Source organism: Chiloscyllium plagiosum, chromosome 21 (assembly GCF_004010195.1).
Source record: "Chiloscyllium plagiosum isolate BGI_BamShark_2017 chromosome 21, ASM401019v2, whole genome shotgun sequence".
NCBI lineage: Eukaryota > Metazoa > Chordata > Chondrichthyes > Orectolobiformes > Hemiscylliidae > Chiloscyllium > Chiloscyllium plagiosum.
The window spans coordinates 16,997,663-17,023,011 of NC_057730.1; the positions used below are offsets into that span (position 1 = coordinate 16,997,663).

Consider the following 25,349-nt stretch of genomic DNA (forward strand, 5'->3'; position numbering starts at 1 on the left):
TTCTAATATCAATGGTGAACCAATCATAATTTTTAGTGATGTATTACCACCGTGATAGTTTGATAGTTCACCAGTTTTCCGTGCAATTAATTTGTTACATGCTCATTTGTGCTTGTAAGATTTGAAACAGTAATTTACGGATCTTGATCTATCTTCAACGGAGAGCATCTGACAAAGGTGGGGTATTTAGCACAAAGGGAGACAGGGAGAAAAATTGATTTGCAAGAATTTTGAGCTGCTTCATTTTACTTCCTAATAGAAAAATTACTGAGAGGCAGTGAGGTTTTGGCATATGTTAACTTTTCCTACCTCTCAGTTACACAAATCCTTATTCAAGTGAAGAGAGAAAATAACTGTTTTAGTAATAGCATCAGATTTCCAATGTGAATATTTTTCAATCCAGAATTTTGAGAGGACAAAGTTGTAGAAGTGCCCACTGGAAAATATTTCCACATTCTATGGGCTTTAACCCAGAGTTGAAAACTTGATTGACATCTTTTGAGGGAGCTTTATTTTCAAAAAATTAAGTTCAAGATGCAGTTACTGTTCTTTTTTGATATCTTTTTAAATTACTTTGTGTTATTTGAAATTCCATCTTTAAAAATAAAATCTGCTCACATTTCCATTCATTCACTTGTTAAAAAGTACAACAATGAATTTAAATTTTATGGAGCACACAGAAGAATGCCCTTTCATTTTCTCCATTATTTTACGAAAAGAAAATTTGTGGAATGGATCAGTATCAGTTGCCTTTGAGTAGTGAGTATCCATTAATCTCAGAAATGTTAATGCTTTCATAATAGGGATAACTTCCTACCATTGCACTTTCAGCAGGGAATCTCATCATTGGTACTTGGACCTCAAACGACATTTTCATCAAGCCAATTAAGTGTACCAGAATGAATGATATACCCTCCTGGAAGTTGCCCACCAGGAGTTAAAATTTGGAAGATTATGCTTCCCATCTTAAGTCCAAATTCATTTTATTTTTAAACCTTTTAAATGTACAAAAAGTGCTTTCCTGCCAATATGGCAATCACTGCTAAGTTGGTTACATTTCAAGAGAATCATGTTTATATCTATAAATTGCTAAAGAACTACATTTTGTGGATTTTTCTCATGTATAATTCAATAGTAAATATTCTGATCTGTTGGTATTGCTGTACTGATGGATCACATTGATCATTGCGTGATATCAGGAACTGGTAAATACAGCAACTTTAGAGCATCTTAATGACCATCTTAAAGCATTATACAGATATAGCTGTGGAAAACTGACAGTAAACATGGAAAGGAGAACCCTTGGAACATGATGTACCTGAAATTTCAGCCAAAGGGATGCATTTTGAAGTAGGTGACAGAAGTGCAGAAGGTTGACACTGGGCCCAAATGAAAGAGAAGAATGAGACCAAAATCAAAGAACAAAGAGAGAGAGACAGATGGGGAACTGAAGAATAGATTGAAGTCTTGGGTGAATTTTTTGGGCAGCACAGTGGCTCAGTGGTTAGCACTGCTGCCTCACAGCACCAGGGTCCCAGGTTCGATTCCAGCCTTGGGCAACTGTCTGTGTGGAGTTTGCACATTCTCCCCGTGTCTGCGTGGCTTTTCTCCGGATGCTCTGGTTTCCTCCCACAGTCCAAAGATGTGCAGGTCAGGTGAATTGGCCATGCTAAATTGTCCATAGTGTTAGGTGCATTAGTCAGAGGAGGGGCGGGTTATTCTTCGGAGGGTCAGTGTGGACTTGTAGGGCCGAAGGGCCTGTTTCCACATTGTAGGTAGTGTAATCTAATCTAATCATTTGGATTTTACATAGAAAATTTTGGTAAAACCATGCAGGGAGTTAAAGACAACCAAAAGGCTTTCAAATTTATGCCATTGGGTTTGGGGAATCAATGTAGATCAGCACAGGTTGGTATGATGAGTGCGTTACCCCAGGGCAGAAGAGGATTTAAGTTTTTGAGAAATTGAACTTTATTGAGGGCACAAAATTGGAGACCAATGAGGAGATTTCTGGGGTAATTATGACACCAAGTAATCAAGTTTTGTAATGTTACAGATGTTAAACCAAGTGATCTTTATGACAGAGGATATCAAATTTCAATTTCCACGACCGCAGGCCATTGTGAGCAGTCTGGTTCAACCTGAGATAGACACTGAGTGGGATCAAGTTCGTAGTAAAGGAGTGGATTCTGTCGTGATTTGAGGTGACTAATTCAGCCCAAGCAGCATAAAGCTGAAGGAATTGAGTCTCCCACCACAGAGTCAGTTGAGGCACTGATAGAGGTGACGATGATATAGAGCTGCAATCTTATCAGAGACAATTTGCTGTGTAACTTAACCAAGTTCACAATCTGGATGTTAGCCGGCTTTGGAGTGAAAACATTGGAGTAAAAATTTGTTGCTGGACCATTTTCACCTACTTGATGGCAGCGGTGGAGGCTTTGGAGAGAGGGTACTTAATGAACATTTTGTGGCTTAGATGATGAGTACTTTAAAAACTAGGAAGGAAAAGATGGTAAGGGAGATAATTAGACACCATACAAAATGTATTCTTACATTCTGTACATTGTTAGATATACTAAAATACAATAGTGGAAATAAAAAGAATTGTTGTTTTAATTTCTTTGGAACTTTAAGTATGAAACTAAAAATAATTAAATGCTTGATGTAAGCTTTTTTCACAGTAACAAAAAAACCTGGGAAATATTCCCAAGATTTTCTTCACGAATAAAGGAGTTGTTAAACACAATACATGTAATTTATTAAAAGTGATCAAAGTTGTGATCTCGTGATTAATCTCTTTTTGCCATCTAATTTCGGGTCAGCATTATTACCTGCCATGTTTTTGGAGTACCTTTCCTCAACCACCCTCCCTTGGGCAGAAAACAAAACTAAAACCTTTATAATAACCACATATGCACACAACAGTATGTAGAATAACTTTAGGGTATTCAGGTTCAAAGGATGAGTACAACCTGTCTCGTCTCATAAAATTTAAAACATGAGTGCTGTGACCCTTTGGTATACTGTTTTATCTCGTTTAGCCTTAGAAGCAGCCCTGATAACATACCTTGTTTTATGCATTAAGTAAGTAAAGGTGACTTTGAATAAGTGAACCTTGTACAATCACTCATCCCTATTGTTTAGGGAAGATTTGCTGACCTGTATGAATGAGTGTAATTGTTCAAATATACAATTAAAGGTTAGCAGGGCAGCTAAGTAAGTCAAATTTCGTTTTATCCCTTGGGATTCCAGGTGTTTTGAAAGATTGCGTTCAGTGATCCTTTTGTTTTTGAATGAAAATAGAAAACGAGAGTTTATTTATAATTTATATTGGGTTTGCTATTCTTGATAATCAGGGCCACTTAAAGTGTCTGAATAAATCAAATTCAGTTTTATTCTATTGCTTTCTGAGGATATTACGGTTTTGTCAAGGAGCTTTCATTCTGTCATACAGTTTACTTTTGAATCACCAACTGTTTTGAGTTGACCTATGTGAATTTTAATTTTTATTCATAATCTAAAATGTATTAATTGAACACAATGAATGCTAATTTTTTTGTCTGAATGAACTTAAAAGTAAATTGAAAAGAGATCAGGAATAATTGACTGAATATTTTCTTGTTGAAATGTTTGAATGAAATCCGTTATGAAATGGAAACATAGCACTTGGATAATACTAAATTAGAAGTGCATTTTTCCAGAGAAATGACATCTTTGAAAATACACATTGTCTATTTTACCAAATTTTTTGCTCATGGCTTGTATTCTATGTAGTACATGGATAAGTTTTAACTGCTGAAAAGCAAATAAGTAACAGCTGCTGAACCAAATCAACTAACTTCCATATATTGTTTCTTTTTGATCAGGGTAGCACACTGAGAAAGCGGAAGATGTATGAGGAATTCCTGAGCAAGGTCTCCATTTTGGGTCAGTTGTCAACTGTGTGAATGCTGATATTTTCACGCTTATAGTTTATCTGGAGATAAGTCTTTGTTCATGCCTAAGCGTTTTGGCTGACCTCGAGTATCCCTTGCAGAATAATACACAAAAACATGAAGTGGCTGATGTTTGAAAACTTTTCAAACAGTGACTACCATCAGTGGAATTTAGTGTCTGAACTCTATCCTGCAAGGTGTTTAAATTGATTCAGGTTCTTTAATACAAATAGGTATTCGTGCAATGAGGTGGCTCAGTAGTTAGCACTGCTGCCTCACAATGCCGGGCACCCGGGTTCAATTCCATCCTCGGGCGACTGTCATTATGGAGTTTGCACATTCTCCCCGTGTCTGCATGGGTTTCCTCTGGATGCTCCGGTTTCCTTCCGTAATCCAAAGATGTACAGGCTGAGTGGACTAGACATGGGAAATACACGGCCAAAGGGATAGGATACAGGGTTGAGTCTGGGTGGCATGCTGTTTGGAGCATTGGTGTGGACTTGATGTAAGTATTCTATGATTTCATATATAGTTGGAAAGAAAGCTTGTGTATGGTAATCAGACTGTGACTCAATATTTCAATTCATAACAAAGTGATTTTTTTTTTCCCCAGGGCAACAGTAGTGTTATCCTCTTGTGTATTTTCCCATAAACTAACCAAGCTAGTTACAAAGAATTGAATGGGTCAGAGTTTATTCTTTTACTGATTTTTGTCAGGCATTCTTGAAGATCCATTTAACTTCTTGCTTAATTATTATTCAGATACCATGAAATTTGGTCATGTTCTTGTCCTTCAAAAATAAGTGGAAACCAAAGATGTAATCCCCTATGATCAATTACTATTAGAAGAAGGCAAATTTCATTTGGAAAAAAGCACTGTCACAAATCATTGAGTTCTTAGCAACGTGATAGTGCTGTGATTGTGTTTTTTTGTCTTGATTTTCCTTGCCAATATTTTTTAATGCTCTTTGTCTTTCTTTGCCTCTTTTTATTAACGTTACTTCTCCTCTAGGTTTTCTATAATATTGAGCCAGGAGTCGAGAGTGTTGCTGGGAAAGCACAGCAGGTCAGGCAGCGTCTGAGGAGCAGAAGAATCAATGTTTTGGACATAAGCCCTTCATCAGGAATGAGGCTTGTGGCCCGGGGAGAGATAAAAGGGAGGGCATGGGTTGGGGAGATGGTAGCTGAGAAAGCGATAGGTGGATGAAGGTGAGGGAGAAGGTGATCGGTCAGAAGGGAGAGTAATGGACAGGTCAGGAGGGTGATGCTGAGTTGGAGGCTTGGGACTGGGATAATGTTGGGGAGGGGAAATGTGGTTGCAGGGTCCCAAGGCGGAATATGAGACATTCTTCCTCCAGGCGTCGGGTGGTAACAGTTTGGCGGTGTAGGAGGTCCAAGAACTGCATGTCCTTGACGAGTGGGAGGGGGAGTTGAAGTGTTCAGCCACGGGGTGGTGGGGTTGGTGGGTGCGGTTGTCCCAGACGTTCTCTGAGACGATTTGCAAGAAGTCATCTTGTCTCCCTGATGTAGAGGAGACCACATCAGGTACAACAGATGCAGTAGATGACATTGGTAGAGGGACAGGTAAACTGCTGACTGATGTGGATAGATCCCTCGGGTGGGGGGGGTGTGGACCTGACGAGGGAGTCATGGAGGAAATGGTCTCTCTGTAACACTGACAGAGGTGTGGTGGGGTCCATTTGGAGGTGGTGGAAGTGGCGGAGGATGATGCAATGTATGCGGAGCTTGGTGGGGAAGGTGAGGACCAGGGGTGTTCTATCCTTGTTGCATTGGGAGGGGTGGGGTTCAAGGGCGGTGATGCGTTAGAGGGCATCATCAACCACTTGGGAAGGCAAGTTGCGATCTTGGAAGAAGGAGGCCATCTGGGACTTTCTGAGGTGGAATTGGTTATCCTAGGAACAGATGCGGCAGAGGCGGAGTAATTGGGAATAAGGGATGGCGTTTTTACAGGAGCTAGGGTTGGAGGAGGTGTAGTCTAAGTCGCTGTGGGAGTTGGTGGGCTTGTAATAGATGTCTATGGTTAGTCGGTCGCCAGAGATGGTAATGGAGAGGTCCAGGAAGGACAGTATCTAATATAAGCTTTACTTTTTTAATCCTTTTAATATCCAGGGAGCTCTGGATTTATTAGTCTCACCCTTATCGTCATAGAAACATGAATGCTGTGAACTTTCACAACCTCTTCCTTGAATGCTTCTTATTAATCTAACATGATTTACTTTCATATAACTGCTATCATTACACTTTTAGGTAATCACATAAAAGCTTAGTAAAATCAGTTTTTCCTCTTTTTAGAATATCTGGTTTACTTTTGTCCTTTTCCGGGACTACACTCAGTCGAAGTGAATTGAATCAAATGACAACACTGAGGAAAAAGGTAGTTCAGTGCACTTAGAAAACGCACAAAAGTTAACCTCCGTCATCTGATGAAAAACAGATATATTGACTATGCCAGGCAAAATGGTGTAATTTGATAACCCAAGGTTTCCATCATAGTTGGTGGAGTCTTAACTTTTGAACCAGTTTGCCTCGTGCTTCCAAAAACCTGTCTGATGCTCCTGTGTCTGAATATGCATTTGTATAAAGTGTTAATTCCTAACACTTTTTAGGGTCCTCTTCTGCCTGAGCCTGGTGTCTGTCAGTTATCCAAGTGCTATGACATGCAGTATTTCTCCTTTCACCAGCTATGGAGATGTGACAATAATCTCGCTGAAATACCCACTGAGGTGTCGGCATCTGAGCTTGGTGGAGGCTGCAGGAGGCAGTCCTGCACATGTGTACTGTGAGAGATCTATGGCTTCTTCCTCTGAGGAGGAGGAAGAGGTGTCCAAAGGGGCTTCTGTCTTCAAGTTGGAAACTGTGCAGAATCCACTAGTATAGAAGACAAAAGAGAATGTGTCATGTACAAGGATAAGAGGTTTGGGCATGTTAAGGAAACATTCATAGAGGCATTAATGAGGAAGTAGCACAGCAACAGATGGTGATTCTTTCTTGATTGTTAAGACATGGAGGTTTTGGTATCATCAACAATCACAGTCTCCTCTAGTTAAAGTAATGGGATAGTGGAATAAGATGGTCTTTCTATGCACTACTCCATCCTCCTGGTCTTCTAATTCCCTGTTTATAAATTGAGATGCTAACTTGCCTTTGTTGTGCTCTATCTCTGAGGCAATTCTTCACACGTAGCAACAGTGCTGGGCAGCTCCAGGCAAACAGCATTTTATCTGGTGAACAACTTTGTTTAAATATGGCACTGGGAATCTTGGGAGGTCCTGGCAGTAGCACGTATTTGGCAAGAGGACAGACCAGATGAGCAGGATATCATAGCGGCATGTTGCATAGCTGGTAAAAATGAATTTCAGAGAATAGTATGAGCACCATTAATAGGGCGCACAGTCAGAAACCTTCAATGAAACTTATCAAAATTATCACTTCACCAATTTCTGTTCAAATTTAGCCCAAAATGTCTTTGGATCTAAATGAGGAATGTCTGACATGGTATTTGTGACTAGACAAATCCAATGTTGAAACTTTATTGCTGGAACAGCACAGCAGGTCAGGCAGCATCCAGGGAACAGGAGATTCGACGTTTCGGGCACAGGCCCTTCTTCAGGAAATCCAATACCAAGAACTGTGTTCATCAAGCGAATGCAAAGTGGGGAGGTGATAGCTTAGTGGTATTAGCATTAAACTATTAATCAAGAGACCTCGGTACTGTCTGGGAACCTGGGTTTTAATCTTGCCATGGCAGATGGTGGATTTTGATTTTTGTACAAATCTGGAATTAAGAGTCTGAAGATGACCATGAAACCATTATTGATTGTCAGAAAACCCCATCTGGTTGACAAATGCCTTTAAGGGAAATAAATCTGCCATCTTTGCCTGGTCTTCCTTACCTGTAACTCCAGGCCCATAGCAACATCAAAGACTCTGAATGACCCTCTGGGCAATATGGAATGGGTAATAAATGCTGGCCTAGCCAGTGACAGCCACATCCTGTGAATAAATAAAATTTAAAAGAAAATTGACAAAAGCATTTTGTTCAGCATATTTCAAGGCTGTATGGATTGTTCTCCACAGATTTGGATGTCAAACAAATGTCGTCACAATCCTGCAACTGCTTCATGATATGACCACACAGTCTTGAGTGGGAGATCTGAAACAGTTGGCTTAAAATCTAGACTGGTGTCACATAAGGTTGTAATACTATTTACCATACTATTTACAATTTACCTCAGTGGTAATTCACTGCATCAAAATCAACTGCCCTCTGGTGTGAGTATCAAATTCTGCCTAGAATTCTCCAACTAAAAGTCAGTTATTCTCGTGCCAAAAGTAAACTGACCACCATAGACATATGTGACCTACTGTAAGCGATGACTGCAGTGCTATTTCCTACTCTGGTCTGGATTTGCAAACAGTTCTTGATCTCTTCAATTCTACTGACAAGAAAGTTAGACTGTACTTGAATGTTGCTAAAGCAAAACTATTAATCCAGATCTGGTCAGTCAAATATTCTACCTTTTGAAACAGAGACTGTGCAATATGTTAAACACTTTCCACACTTTGGTAGTCACCTTTCTCAAAAGGACACGATTGAAGAGGAGATCCAGCACTGAATCAAGTCTCCAACTCATCCTTCTACAAGCTATGCTAGCATGTATTTGACAATAAATACCTTTGCAAGTCAACAAAAGTCTTAGTGTGAAGAACAATGGTTACCACACTTCTGTACTTCAGTGTGAGACCTGTGTTCCAATTTTAAAACAGTGCTCGAGAAATAACACCAGCAATGTCTCCAACACATTCTCTGGTTTCATTGGGAGGATTGTCTGCAGAACTGTCTGTCCCGCGTAGTGGCTCTGTTTTGGTCTTCAACAGTAAGTGATGTTCCTTTCCAATTGGGCTTCCTGGGTTATTCTTCCTGAAAAGAAAAGTCAAAAAAGTTTTGGACAGCCTTACCTTTCATTGAACCCAGCAAGAACATTTAAATATTTAAAATGCTGCTGTTAGGGATCCTTATGATGCTGGTGTGGAGGATAGGTCCTAGTACCCTGAAAGAATAAGATACCTGTTTCAGGAAAAAGGATAGAAGGGGGTCACCAACATTAAATCATCCTCCTAACTACACGTGACTTTCAGCTTCGTGAAGAGTTTTACCTAACCGGCAACCCTGGGACTAAGATCTTTTGACAAACTGATAGATATGGTAGCGGACCACTTTGGCCCTAAATTATCTGTAATATTGCAGCATTACAGGTTTAACACTGTCGATGGACTTCCTTGAGAATCAGTTACTGAATTCTTGACGAGAGTGCGGAAATTGGTGACACTCTGTGAATCCATGTCAACGCTTCAGGGAGTGGATCGCTTAGTGGAAGCTACTAAGCAAACCTGATCTGGACCTCACGTAAGCCATAAAACTGGCCCTTTCCCATGAAAATGTGGAGAAAGGGGATCAGGAGCTAACAGTCCCTTGGTAGGACTGCCTTTTGGGTGAGTCCAGACCGCAGAGCCAAGTCCCCAGCAGGTAATACTCTCAGCATCTATTTGTTGCCAAGGAAGTATGTTTGGAGTCGGAAGCCACAAGGCTTCAGGACTGGATAGAAATATTTTCCACAACATAGTGAGGAGCAAGAATGCCCATGCCACACTTTGTAGTCAAAGAGTTTTATCCAGACAAGGATACTGAAACAGGCAAAATGTGTACCACCTAGGCCTAAGGGCAAAGCCACCTCAAGGCAGGGCTTTGCCAATAAATCTGCCAGACTATGTGGAATTGATACAGCTAAATTATATTATTGCCTCAAAGTGGCCCCGTTTGAGATAAAAGTCCGGTAAATGGCCACCCCTTAGACATGGAGGTAGACACAGGTACTGCTTTATCTTTTCTTGAGGAGCAACCCTTCAGGAAAGCCTGATTATTGGGCACCTTGCTTTTAAGCCTGCAAGATGCCAAGGCTAGATTGGCCATGTACACTCATGAGACCTTAGGTATTATTGGGACCACTGTAAACCCAGTTGTGCATAGGCAGCAGACAATCCAACTTGTCAGAGGGTGGTGCAAGGGCCAGCTCCCAACCTTTTGGGAAGGAAATGGCTACAGAAAATCTACTTTGATTTATAACAGACCTTTAAAATGGGTACTGGTGATCTATATGAAGTAGAGGTGCCAGTATTGGACTGGGGTGAACAAGTTTAAAAATTACACAACACCAGGTTGTAGTCCAACAGGTTTATTTGGGGGTACAAGCTTTCGGAGAATTGTACAATCGCCACACAGGAATGTCTACACTGAAAATACTTACAAAGAAGTATTTTGATAGCCAGGCATAGATATGGATATTGAAAACCTGATCAAGCAATGCAAACTTGCTAGGAAGGCCAGAAAGGCTTCATCAACAGCCTCATTGCACCCACAAGGATGACAAGGCAGATCCCGGGTTGAGCACATGCAGATTTCACAAGGCCATTTATGGGCTATACATTCTTATTGATGCCCATTCAAAATGAATTGAAATGCACCCAATGATCTCTTGCATCTCCTACAACAATATAAAACTTTCTGCCAATCCTTTAATATGCATGTATAACTGATGTCTTTGTAACAGGTAACAGGAGCACGTTTCCCAGTGGGGAATTTAAGACCTTTATGAAGACAACCGCGTGAGGCACTTCCGCACGACACCCAACCACTAGTCTTCTAATGGTTGGCTGAGCAGCAGTCCAGGATTTCAAAAGTAGCATGGGAAGTCAAACTGCAAGTTCTTTGGATATGAAGCTTGTATGTTTCCTTTTCATCTGTGAGACAACACCATATATGATGAGGGGAGTAGCCCTGGTGGAACTATTAATGGGCTTACATCTTTGAGCAAGGCTTAGCCTGGCTTTCCAAATTTGGTTGGCAAGATTGAATTAAAACAAGAAGCCCAGAAAAGAGGCCACGGTTGACATAGGCTAGACAGATTTTGGGGAGATACGGCCAATGTAAGGAACTTTAGTGGTGGCTCTCCATGGATTCCCAGAGTTATCCTTAAAGGAAAAGAAATGGGATCGGCATTGTACACAGTTAAAATCAGGGAGAAGACTGCTTAAAAAACACGTTGACCACCTCTATCTGCAGGAACCCTCAGCAGAGGAAGTTGTTTCAATGCACATGCCACCATCTGCATTCTTTGCACACCTTGTGGTCATGAGAGGCAGCCCTCTAAAAGCTCAAGGGCCAGTCCTGAGGACTACAAGGGTTCAGGCTCTGAGATGGAGAATGAAAATGACAGAAACTTAGTGGCAGCTTGCCACTGTGGACCAGCCTTCTGCAATGGCTTTTTCAGTCTTCAAGGATGACATGATTGCCTACTTGTTATATGCCCTGTACCAGACCGGAAAAGCAACAGAAATCAGGCTATGAGCAAAATTATTCAAGAAGCCCTATTGTCACAGGAGCATGGGTGAACCCTTGAACTTGGAGAGGGAGAGAAGTGATAATCTGTGCAAGGCTCATGAGAAATCATTAATCAGTCTCCCGGTGGAGCTTGTTGAGTATGATTTCTCTTGGTAACAAGCAGTGGTCCACCCAACTGGAACTCATCACCTGAGCAGTTTTTAAAAACTTAAAGCAAACCCAGCGGGCTTTGCTTGTAAGTATTCATTTGGCTACATGGGTGTTTTTACTGGTGGTGGTTATTTGTTAAAAGAAAACCCAAGTAAAGTGGTCATGGCAGTTTTCATGATGGGAAAGTCACTCAGTTGTGTATGATGCCACTATCTACCCCTCCCTCACTTTTAATGGTTTTCATTACTCATAATGGGCTTTGCTTGTAAATATTTAATTTGCTACAGTGGTGATACTAGTGAGTCGGAATTCTGGTGCTAAGTAGGTGATGACATAATTATGAATTAATTTAATTATCTATATTGTACAATCACATCATTCTCAAATAAAGTTGATTTTGATGGATACCGATGCATGCAAATGACTTGTCCTTTTGAATTATCGGCACAGGTGTGCGTTCGTATGTTGTGTGGTAATGTCTTAAAGTCCCCCGCATCTTTTCAACACTTGCCTTATTGATGCTTTTGCAGCCAGTTACAAGATGCTGGTAGATAACATATCCATTTATGTAGTGTAAGCTTAAAGCATACTGTTGATGGGTGTACAGCATTGCATAACTAAAAATGAACTTGTATGCTGAGTAAATGCAAAATATGATGTCTGTGACAGAAAACTCGTCTGGTACACAAAGTTGACTTGAGCACTGATCTTTAGTGGTTAATTTCACTTTCAGTAGCTATAATTGGGGCTGTCACAGCCATATAGTCGAATACCAGGGTCTTGTTGGTTTGGAGGGGGTGTTAATTCATCTCTGGTTCCAAAAACCCTTGGACCAGCCCTTGGTTCACTGATTATTCATTTGTGCATCCGAAGAAAGATCGCACTTTTTTCATAACACATTATGCTTCTGTAATGTTGCAAGCTGCTACTTATAAGAACATACATAAGGGCCATCTGATCCTTCAAGCCTGCTCTGCAATTCAGTAAGATCTTGGCTGATCTTTTTGTGGCTTCAGCTCCACTTCCCTGCCCTCTCACCGTAACCCTTAATTCCCTTACTGTTCAGAAAGTTATCTATCTTAGCTTTAAAAAATTTAACGAGGAAACCTCAACTACTTCATTGGGCAGGGAATTCCATAGATTTCACTTCATGGTGAAGAAGTTCTGTCTCAATTCAGTCCTAAATCTGCTTCCCCTAATTTTGAGGCTAGGCCCTCTTGTCCTAGTTTACCCGCCAGTGGAAACATCCTCTCTATTTCTATCTTACCTATTCCCTTCATAATTTTATATGTTTCTATAAGATCCCTCCTCATTCTTCTAAATTCCAATGAATATAATTCCAGTCTACTCAGTCTCTCCTCATAAGCTAACCCCCTCAACTCCAGAATCAACCTAGTGAACCTCCTCTGCACTCCCTCCAGTGCCAGTACATCCTTCCTCCAAAAAGGAGACCAAAACTGCATGCAGTACTCAAGGCATGGTTTCACCAGCACCCTATACAACTGCAACATAACCTCCCTGCTTTTAAACTCAATCCCTTTCATAATGAAGGACAAACTTCCATTTGCCGCCTTAATTATCTGTTGCACCTGAAAATGTGTTGCTGGAAAAGCGTAGCAGGTCAGGCAGCATCCAGGGAACAGGAGAATCGACGTTTCGGGCATAAGCCCTTCTTCAGGAATCTCCATCCTATCTGTTGCACCTGTCAACCAACCTTCTGTGATTCATGCACAAGGACACCAGGTCTCTCTGCACAGCAGCATGCTGCAATTTGTTTTTTAACCATTCAAGCAATAGTCCTTTTTACTGTTATTCCTACTAAAATGGATGACTTCACATTTATTAACATTGTACACCATCTGCCAGGTCTTTGCCCACCCACTTAAACTATCTATGTCCCTTTGCAAAGTTTCACAGTCCACTGGACACTTTGCTCCACCACTCAGCTTAGTAACATCCGCAAACTTTGATGTACTTCAAATCATCGACGTAAGTTGTGAATAATTGCGGTCCCAACACTGATCCCTGAGGCACATCAGTAGTCACTGCCAAGCAGAAAAGCACTCATTTATCCCCACTCTTTGCTTAGTTAACCAATCCTCTATCCATGCTAATACATAGCTCCTAACACCTTGCATCTTTCCCTTATGCAGCAGCCTTTTGGTGCAGCACCTTGTTAAGTACCTTTTGGAAATCTAGATACACCACATTTACTGGGTCTCCATTGTCCACTGTGCTCATAGTCTTCAAAGAATTCGAGTAGATTAGATAAGCATAACCTGCCCTTAATGAACCCATGCTGTGTCTGCCAACAGGACAATTTCTATCCAGGTGCCTTGCTCTTTCTTCCTTGATTACACTCAAGCATTTTCCCATGACAGAAGTTAAACTAAGCAGTCTTTAATTCCCCAACTTTTGTGTACCTCCTTTTTTAAACAGTGGTGTCACATTTGCTGTTTTCCAATCTCTGGGCTCGTTCCAGGAGTCCAGTGAATTTTGGAAAATTTCTATAAGCGCAATTGCTATTTCTCCCACCATCTTTTAGTATCCTGGGATGCATTCAATCAGGGCCAGGAAACCTGTCTATCCTTAGCTCCATTAGCTTGCCCAAGACTACCTTTTTTTGTGATGATTGTTTCTAGGTCCTCACCTACTGTCGTCTCTTTGTCAATTACTGGCATATTATTCATGTCTTCCACTGTGAAGACTGACACAAAATACCTGTTCAATGCCTCAGCCATTTCCTCATATCCCATTACTAAATACCCCTTCCCATCTTCTAAAGGACCACTCTTTTTATTTTTATATATTTATAGAAACCTTTGCTATCTGTCTTGAGCTAGTTTATTTTCAATCTATCTTACTTTTCTTTATAGCTTTTCTTGTGACTCCCTGTTGACCTTTTAAAACTTTCCTTATCTAATAGTTTCCCACTGCTCTTGGCCACTTTATATCCCTTCTCTTTCAATTTGATAGCCTCTCTTATTTCCTGAGACACCCATGGCAGAATACCCCTTTTCACTGGTGTATACGTTTGCTTATATACTTTTATAATCTTTTAATTTGCTTATACTTTTACAATCAGTTGTGCACTTTGAAATGGGATGATTATGTAAGTGAGAATGTATAATTCAAGAAATTTGAACATGTTACAGTAGCTCTTTGATGTCAGTTTTGTTGAACATGATATAACTCATTTTTTTCCACCATCGTGTCCCCATTCTACAACCTGCTTTCTATTTAAATCAGTTAAATAGCAAAAATCTGCAATGAATGAATGGTAGGAATTTTATCTGAAAGATATATTTATTAACGATATAAGACGGAGGTTTTATTTCCATTTTGTAGAATCTTTGGACAAATGGGAGCGTTTAACTGTGGCTGATGCACTGGAACCTGTCCAGTTTGAAGATGGGGAGAAAATTGTAGTCCAAGGCGAACCAGGCGATGACTTCTTCATTATCACAGAGGTAATATTTAAGGATAAGCTACACAAAGAGTGCATCTGTTGCTTCAACAGTTATGATAGTTGAGAAGTAAGCATTTGTTCTAAAAACAATATCTATTAATTCCGAAGGTATCAAAGCAAACTGTTATAGCGAGAAAATGTATCGTGTTTATCTGAAGTCTTGTTTACATTCTGACTAAACAGAAGGGTTTCAGGTAGAATTTGATACTTTAATTTGAGGAAGCCCTTCCTCTGTTTACATAAGAACAGTAGGCCATTCACCCTGTCAAGTCTGTTCTTCCATTTAATATGTTTGTGACTGATCGAACACATCATCTCTTTTACCCATCCTACCCTAATGCCCAAATCATTGATAACCAAAAACTTCTCAAATTCTACTTTAAATATACTCAAAGACTGAGCTTCAGCAGCTCTTTGGGATAGTGAATTCCCAAGATACACTATCTTGTAAGTAAAATAATTTTCTCCTCCTCATTTTTAAATCTTACCTACATTTATCCTGTACTCCCTTCAAGTATTTTTCTGGTTTCAATGAGATCACCCCCAATTCTTCAAAACTCTGGAAAATACAAGCCCAATGGCCCAAAGCCTATTCACAGGGCAGTCCCATCAAAGGGCAATCCCATCATCTCTGGAACAAGTTGAGTTTTTGTTGCAATCACTCTAAAGCAGTAATATCTTTCTTGAGAGAAGGAGAACAAAACTGCACCAAGATATCCTGTACAATTGAAGGAAGACTTCACTGTTCCTTGACTCAAATCTTCTTGCAGTAAAAGCTAACATTGCATTAGACTCCATGCTGCACCTGTATATTAGTCTTTGGTGACTTATTGAAAAGGAGAGTCCAAGTCCTTTTGCACATTGACGTTTTTTGCCCTTGCATCATTTAAGAAATGCTCTACATCCTGCCCAAGTGCATAACCTCACCTTTTTCTGCATTATCTTCTATCTAATTTACGTCTTCCTCGCAACACATATTCCTGCTTAACTTTGTATCGTGTCATTAAACTATGTTTGGTCCCCACATACAAATCATTCATATGCAGTGTGAACAGCTGGAGCCAAATAAGTGATCTTTGCTGTACCCCAGTAATCACAGTCTGCAATGCAAGAATGACCCTTTGATTCTTACTGTTTTCTGTTTGTTAGCCAATGCCAATTCATTACTTGCTATGCTATCTGCTTCAATTTTGCTAACCAGCCTCTTGGCGGTCATTATCAAAAGCCTCTGAAAATCCATTATATCCAAAATACATTATATCCATCAACTCCCCTTTATCAAGTTTTGTTAATAATATCCTCAAAAAAACCTACAAGTTTGTTTCCATTTGCAAATTCATGCTGACTATGCTCCACGTATCCACTTATTGCACCTTTTGATAGATTCTAGCATTTTCCCTATTACTGATCTAAGACTGACGTGCCTGTTGTTCCCTTTTTTTCTTTGCTTTCTTAAATCGTGGAGTATCACTTGCAAGTTTCTAATCTGCAGAAATTATTCCAGAATTAATAGTATTTTGGAAGAACGTTTGCCAATTTATTTTTATAGCCACTTCCTCCAACACTCGAGGATGTAGACTATTAAGTGCAGGATCTTACCAGCTTTTGGCTCCATTTATTTGTTCAGTACAACCTTCTTTCTAATATTAATTTCCTTCAGATTATCATTTTCCCTTGTCACTTTGACCTCAAATTCTGAGAGATTTATTTTTTTCCCTCAGTGAAAACAGACACAAAGTAATAATTTAGCTTCTCTGTTATTTCTCAATTCCCCATCACAACTTCTCCTGACTTTGCTTTTAGTGGACTCTCAGTTGTCTTTTTTTTCTTCTAGATGTCTCCGGTCCATTTTGTGTTTTTGCTCGATTGCATTCACATTTTGTTGCTTTCTTTGTCCTCCTTTGCCATAAGAAACTTCCCAATCCTCAGAATCGTTATTGTTTCTGGTCACTTTTATAAGCCTATCCTTTTAATCTTATACAATCCCTAACGTATTCATCAGCCACAGTTCATTGATCTTTTTGTTGAGTTTTTGCACTTGAAGGAATCTGTAGTTGCTGTAAACCATGTAATCTGTATTTAAAGACTGCCCATTGCCTGCTTACAGCCATAACTTCTAAGTATTTCCCAAACCCAACTCATCCAATTTGTGTCATGCTTACATTATTTCCCTTATTCAAATTTAACACCTTAGGATTGAAGCAACTTATTGAAAGACTTATGAGGTAATTTATTATGTTTCATTGCTGTGTACATGCATATATTGTAATGCAACATATGTATTTCTTAGTCCTTTGTTCATATGGTAACAAGGTTGATTTCAAATTAGATCAGTAAAATTGAGACTTTATCATTTGAACTAAGATGGTTAAGAGGTGGCCTGATGTAGATCTTGTAGGTTATGAATGATAAAAATGAGACTGGCAAGATGGTGAACAATGAGGACAGATTTACGAAAAAAAGAAAGTGTTTGCTGTTATGCGTGAGCAGAATTCTCAGCTTCAAATTGTTAAAGCGGATTTCATAAATTAATTTGAGGAGCTCTTGCAGTGCAGCAGTAACCTCTGAACCAGAAGCCCCGATTCAAGTCACACCTGTTCCAAAGGCATATCATAACGTCTGTGAACAGGTTGAAGAGAAAATAGCATAAAATATTTTTAAGAGAATTTGAATACTTAATTTATTTTTAAAAGGTTTATAGGAATCAAATGACAAAATGGGATTAGATATTCATGTAGAGAAAAATACTGGTGCAGATTTGAAGAGACTGACTTGTTTCTGTGTTAGAATTTATGACCCTGTTATCAATGTTTAGTGACCCCTGCTGGAGGTATATTAGTTGAAAGTGAAGTTCAGCTTGTTTTTGATAATCCCTGTAGTCTAATAATCTAGTTCTTTCTATTGTGGCTTGAACGAAAAACAGTGAGATTTGATGGGCCAAATGACCTGCTGCAATGCTGGAATATTCTTTAATGCTGTCAATTATCAATTTGATGATCGTTCTAGTACTATTAAGTGAAAGCCATCCAGAATTCACTTGGTTTCCCCACCTTTCCACCCCATTTACCATTTGAAGTAGAACATCTTACTTCCCTGCAAGATATGTAAAAGATTTTTTCTGAGAACAGTTGTAAGTACAGAAAACATGAAAAGCACTTTAGAATTGTTGACAAGAGAAGAAACGATGGCACTGTTCCAAGTTTACTGTGGAGCCTGGCTAGTACTAGTGTCTTGTGCACTTTTCCTGAAGCATGTATCAAACAGCTACACTCTGCAAAAGGTCTTATCAAAAGGATATGCTTTGCAAAACTTCATGTGTATCCAGGTGAAAGTTTCTTGAGTCATCTTCGCAGATGTACCCAGCTTCAACTTGTTCGTACTGCATGCAAAGGATGTTCACTTCGCTGCCATTATTTGACCAGTTTGTATAATGGGCAAAATATGTCTTGTATTCATTATATACCAGAACCATACTTTGCATCTTGTTTCACAGATACAGTTGCTATGCTCTGTGGTAAAAGATGACATATTTCCATGGCCTTGCACATACATTTAAGAAGTGACTTGTGTTGCAACAAGATCCTAATAAACACATTTTTCTTCGTTTTGAGAGACCTGGTGTCTCTTGTGTAATCACTGGCTCTGAAACTGAAGATCAAAATGGTTCTATTTTGCCCTTTACTCTCTGTTGGAAGGCTGAAAATTATTTTCTCTGCCATTTGATATACTTCCTTCAACTCCAGTTTCTGAGATAGATGGCAGATGTTTAACCTGTGTTGTCTTTAAGTGGGTGAAGACTCTTGATTCAACCTCGCCTTCTGCTTGCATGTTGTTTTTTCCCAGTGGAAATGTGGAAATCTCAGTCTGCCCAAGATGAATAAACAGGACCAGGATATAAAAACATAATTCTCGATATGCTGTTTTTTATCCTTGATGAAAGTAGTCCAGAAATTTAATAGTTTAGCTTTAGACCCAGGGTCGGGAGCCTTCATTGCTCAGTATATCACTTGGCTGTAAGCTTGGATATTTGGAGGATTCATTATGCACATTTCTTTGCACTTCAGCAGTAAAAATATGTTAGCTAAGATATATTGCACCACTCAGGTCAAGAGTTTTGTTTGCTAGATCAATTGTGCCACTCCTTCCCTGTTACATCTTTATGGTACCTAGCCATCGGATATTTTTGGCTTTATAGTTTTGCTAGTCTTTGGCCAAAGCAACAAACTGATAATCCTGTTTACGATTATTGTCAATGCTGATTCTGTCCTATTCCTCCATAAGATCCTCCCAGTCTTTCAAAGAGTCCAAATTTCATTGCCTAAATTTGCCTAAATTTCATTGTTTCAATTGCCAAACTAGTTCATTCCAAAAACAATTTTCTCATCTTGGATCTCAGGACAGAGCATGTACCCCTTCGGGGGAATAATCATGATAATAACACATATGTACTCTGCCAAAAGGCAAGCTGGTTGAGTACCAATTTAAATAATGTCTTGCTTTGTACTGTGTGAAATTACTTCAGTTCAATTTGCAGAATCACTATTTGAAGGCAACTGCTGCCTCACAGCGCCTGAGACCCGGGTTCAATTCCCGCCTCAGGCGACTGACTGTGTGGAGTTTGCACGTTCTCCCCGTGTCGGCGTGGGTTTCCTCCGGGTGCTCCGGTTTCCTCCCACAGTCCAAAGATGTGCAGGTCAGGTAAATTGGCCTTGCTAAATTGCCCGTAGTGTTAGGTAAGGGGTAAATGTAGGGGTATGGGTGGGTTGCGCTTCGGCGGGTCGGTGTGGACTTGTTGGGCCGAAGGGCCTGTTTCCACACTGTAATCTAATCTAATCAAAAGGCAAGATGCCCCCTTCCTTGAGATGTAAATTTTAAATTGGTAACTTATGGCTCAGCTTTTAGAGAATCATGAATCTTTGCAGAATACATTGTGAAACCATTGTGATGTGATGGTTGGAATATCTTGGCATCAGAATTACAAGTCAAATTTAGTCCAGCATTGACTACTTGTGTCTCAGCTGATGAGGCTGTGACTTAACATTTAAGACGGAAATGATTTCTGATTTGAGTGAATTCTGAACATACCTCCTCAATTAATAGTGATGACTCACTGCCTTTTCTGATTACTGTGGAGTGCAGTAATAAGTTCTGTCCATGTGAACCAATGATACTAGCAGTTTGTGTCATCTAAAGCATCACACTATGGTAATCTAAAATTCCTTAAGCACTGCCTAAAGAGTAGGCTCAAACATGGATTGGAACGGAGATCCGCAAATTTTGATTCAGGAATAAAGATCCATTGAGCCAAACTGACAGTTGGAATGAGAATCCTGGTAGACTTCCTCTCGACCAGTAGAAATGATTGATCAATGGAACAATTGAATTTAATTTAATTACAGTGGAGTCTTTGTGTCTTACATTCCTCTGTATGTGTTTTATTTTGTGTATTCTTTATTCATTCACTAAGTGCATAACATAAATGACAGATTTTATGAATAAATCTAACTATTGCTAAAGAAAGAAATATTTTATTGTAGTTTTTCACATGTACTCATCAAAACATTTACAACAATGCCAGTATGTGGAAGAGAGTCTGGTAGGTAAGTGGATTCTGATTTGTAGAAGTGCTGCCATGGAGAATGCACAAGTTAATTGATGACTGACAGCTAACTGCCAAAATGTTTTTAACTTTTTAAACTAGGCATGTTGATTCTGGTCAAGACAATGGCCTGCGGGATGAACCTGTCTACTTTAAGTTGAAATGGGCACAGTGTGTACATGGTCTTTCTGTCTAGAAGCATTAGGCCCTGTGTATTAAACTAGTGTGCTAGGGAGATGGGAACCAGAGCAGCAAGTCACTAAGTATAGAGACTGGGAAGAGCTTGAGACTGACGCAAACATAGCAAAGAGGAAAATCAGTCAATGAGAGGTTGCTGAGCTCAGTGAAACTAAAGGCTTAGACTGTATTTGCTTCAATGCAGGAAATGTAACAGATAAAACAGATGATTTTAGAGTCTGAATTAATGCATGCAATTATGATGTTATTGCTATCACAGAGAAATGGTTGAAAGAGGGGCAGGATTGGCAGCTTAGCGTTCCAGGATTTCTGTGTTTTAGATGAGACAGAGGAGGAAGCAAAAGAGGTGGATGAGTTGTATTTCTGGTTAGGGAGCATATCACAGTTGTGTTGAGGTAGGACACTCTGGAGGGATCTTAGTGAGGTATTATGGGTATAGCTTAAAAATAGGAAGGGTGCAGTCACAATGCTGGGATTGTACTATCGACCTCTCAGTTGCCAGTTGTTATAGACTAAGCCAGACCACTCAAAACAATTTTAAGCAGTCAGCTCAGACCATAACTTTGCAATTTGTTTCGGGAAATGTGCAGTGAAACTTATCCGGATTAAGTTAGCTAGGTTAAGTACTCGGTTTTAAAACAAACAAAAATTTATTCAAAAAATTACACAATGAAACACGAAGAACAGAATAAAGAACGCCTACATAACTCAACCCCTACAGAACTCAACCTATCCAACTAGACTTAATTATGCTGTTCTGATTATATACAATGTTCTCAATAAGCAAACTCCCTTTAAAAAACAGTATAAATGCAACATATTCTTACAGGATGAAGTTGAAGGGCAGAAAAAGAAGAGAGAGTGTTTCCATACAGCTCCCTGTTAAACTTCCAACCAACTCTACTGAATTAAATTGCTCTGCTGGAGACCTGACCACTCCCCTTTTTTTATACAGGTCACTTCTAAAACATGACCACTTTGGCCTGAAGTCTGATCTGTTTACATATAAGCAAAAGGCCTCTCAAAATGCTTTTCATCTTTGTACCAAACCAGGCTGATCGGAGCCCAGCCCGGTTTATTACCCCTCTGAGAAAAATCAAGGATAGAGCATCCTTGAGCCAAGGAATAGCTTTTAGGAAAAAAAAGACTAACTTTGTGACACAGTGGAATACAGAGAGGAAGTGATATGTAGCCAAATTCTGAAGGGTGGTGAGTGATTTTAATTTAAGCCATATTTACTGGGACTCCTAGTGCCTGAGGTTTTGATGGGGAGCAATTTAAGTGTGTCCAGGAGGGTTTTTTCAAATAGTATGTAGATAGTCCAACCAGGGAGAGGGCCAGACTGGACCTGGTATTGGGAAATGAGCCCTACCAGGTGATCAAAGTTTTCATGGGGGAGCATTTTGGGAATAGTGACCATAATTCAGTAATTTTCAAATACTTATGGATAAGACCAAGAATGAACCTTGGATGAAGTTGTTAAATTTAGGGAAGTCCAACTATAACCACTTGGACAAGAATTGGAGAATATGGATTGGGAGCAGCTGTTTGAGGGTAAGTCCATATTTGACATGTGGGAATCTTTTAAAGGTCAGTTGATTAGAGTGCAGGACAGACATGCTTCTTTGAAAATGAAGGACAGGAATGGCAAGACTCGGAATCCTTGGATGACAGGAAATTATCAGCTTATCACAAAACAAAAGAAAGGATACATAAGGTCCAGGCAACTATAAACAGACTAAGTCCTTGAAGAATATACAGCAAGTCGGAAGGAGCTCAAACAGGGTGGGCTAAAAGTGGCAATGAAATGTCCTTGGAAAGCAGTGTTAAGGACAGTCCCAAGGCATTTTATACATATATTAGGAGCAAGAGAGTAGTTAGAGAAAGATTAGGCCCACTCAACGATAAAGGAGGGAGGTTATGTGTGGAACAAGGGGAAATAGGTGAGATCCTTAATGAGTACTTTACATCAGTAAAGAGAGAGAGAGACATGAAGGATGTTGAGGTTAGGGAAAGGTGTGTGAATGCTCTTGGGTGGGTCAGTGTAATGGAAGAGGAAGTGTTGGGTATCTTGAAATGCATTAAGGTAGACAAGTCCCCAGGGCCAGATGGAATTCATATCAGGATACTGTGGGAGGTCAGGGAAGAAATTATTGAGGCCTCAGTAGATATCTTGGCATTGTCTTTGGCCATTCTCAAATTGCCTGAGGCCAATGTTGTTCCTATGTTTAAGAAAAGAAACTGAGATAATCAGGTAATAACAGGCTGGTGAGCCTGACATCAGCGGTGGAGAAACTGTTGGAGAAGGTACTGAGAGACAGGAATTTGTTCACATTTGGAAGTGGATGGACTTATTAGTGGTAAGCAGCATGGATTTGCGCAGGGAAGGCCATTTCTCACCAGTGATTGAGTATTTGAGGTGACAAGAATGATTGATGAGGAAAGGACAGTGGATGTTGTCTATAAGGACTTTAGTAAGGCATTTGATAAGGTACCTCATGGCAGGCTAGCTCAAAAGGTAGAGTCTCATGGGCTCCGGGTTGAGTTGGCTAGATGAATAGGTTGATCGTAGAAGGCAGAGAGTAGCAATGGAAGGGTGATTTTCAGAATGGAGATCAGTAATTATTAGTGTTCCACAGGTTTCAGTGTCGAGATCCTTTTTGTATGTAATAGATACAAATGATCTGGAGGAAAGTGTAGGTGATTTGATTCATAAGTTTATGGATGACACCAAAGTTGGTGGAATTGCAGATAGTGAGGAGGATTGTCAAAGGTACAGTGGGGTAGAGACAAACTGTAGATTTGGACAGAGAAATGGCGGAGTTTAATTCTGACAAATACGCGATGATGCATTTTGGAAGATCAAATTCAGGTATGAATTTATTATATAAATGGCTGAACCCTCAAGAGCATTGACATACAAAGGGATCTGGGCATGCAGGTTCACAGAGCCCTGAAAGAAGTAACACAAGTGGATAAGGTGGTCAAGAAATCATATAGCATGATTGCAGTCATTGGCTAAGATATTAAATGTTATAGCTGTGTAAAACTTTAGTTAGGCCACGTTTGGAATATTACGTGTAGTTCTGGTCACGACATTACCAGAAGGATGTAGATGTTTTACCAGCATGTTGTGTGGTATGGAGGGAATTAGTTATAAGGAGAGGTTCGATAAACTCTGATTGTTTTCACTGGAATGACGGAGGCTGAGGGGCGACCTGATAAAGGTCGACAAAACTATGCGAGGTACACATAAGGTGGATAATCAGCTTTTTCCCAGGGTGGAAAGGTCAACTACAAGAAGTTCAAGATGAGGGGGGAAGTTTAAGGGAGAAGTGCAGGGAAAAGTGTTCACACAGAAAATGGTTGGTGCCTGGAAAGTGCTGCCAGTGGAGTTGGTTGAAGCAGGCATGTTACCTGTGTTTGACTGGTATCTTGACAGACACATGAATAGGAGGTGAACAGAGGAATAGAAAAGGCATGTGGACAATAAGTAGCTGACCTAAGGATTAGGGATTGACACAAGCTTGGTGAACTGAAGGGCCTGTCCCTGTGCAGTACTGTATTGTATTGGATTGTATTATAAATGTAGCTTCCAGCAGAAGTCACAGTGCATGCCTGACTAGCAATCTTAAATTGGTGTAGTAATTCTTAACATTCACAGAGGGAGAAAGTGAGGACTGCAGATGCACATTCACAGACCTTGTCATAATTCTTAACACACTTGTAGACCTGTAGATGTTTACAGCACAGAAGGAAGTTAATCAACCTTGTCTGTGCTGGTCAATAAAACTACACTGACTGCACTAATCTTGTTGTCCAGCTCTTGACCCATAACTTATATACTGTTTAAATGTTAAGAGAGTTTCTGACTCAACCACTCTTTCCAGGCTCCCACTGTGTGAAAAATATCCTCCTCCACTCTCTGCTTAGTCTTCTAATTTAAATCCCTTCCTCCTGCTTATTGCCACATTTAATGGGGGGAAAAAAAGTGTTTTCCTATCCACCCTATCGATGCCCCTCAGTCTTGTACATCTCTATCAGGACTCCTATCAAACTTTACTGCTCAATAGAAAATAACCCCAATCTATCCAGTCTTGTATTCTATCTCAGACTCTCCAGCCAAGACCTTCTCCTCTGCACTGTTTCCTGTGGCAATAACGTCCTTCATATAAGGAGATGACTTGAATTGCAAGCATTACTCCAGCTGTAGCATAACCAATGTTTTATACAATTCCAACATAATCTCTCTACTCTTGTATTCTATACCTTGGCTAATAAGGATAAAAATCCCATGTGCCTCCTTAGTATCATATCTACCTGACCTGCTGCTTCAGAAACCTGTGGCTGTGCACACTAAGGTCACTCTGATCTTTCCAGGGTCCTACTGTTAATAATGTAATCCCTTTCCTCGTTAGCTCTCTGCAAGTTCATTACCTCACTTTTCAGGGTTGAATTCAATTTGCCCCTGCTGTGCCCAACTGACCAGTCCATTGATATCTTCCTGCAGTTTCTGACTGTCCTCCACAGTATATACCACCCTACTAATTTTCATGCCATTTACAAACTTCTTGA

General features: G+C 39.9%; 1 protein-coding gene across 2 annotated transcripts in view; it reads left to right on the forward strand.

Moving 5' to 3' along the window:
• The window catches only part of prkar1b (protein kinase, cAMP-dependent, regulatory, type I, beta), a 201,174-nt gene that overhangs the window by 140,185 nt on the left and 35,640 nt on the right, over nt 1-25,349 (forward strand). For both annotated transcript variants that reach the window (XM_043711347.1, XM_043711348.1), the window contains exons 8-9: nt 3,870-3,930; nt 14,857-14,978. In XM_043711347.1, coding sequence (XP_043567282.1) covers nt 3,870-3,930; nt 14,857-14,978 — 183 coding nt within the window. The remainder of the gene's footprint in view (nt 1-3,869; nt 3,931-14,856; nt 14,979-25,349) is intronic.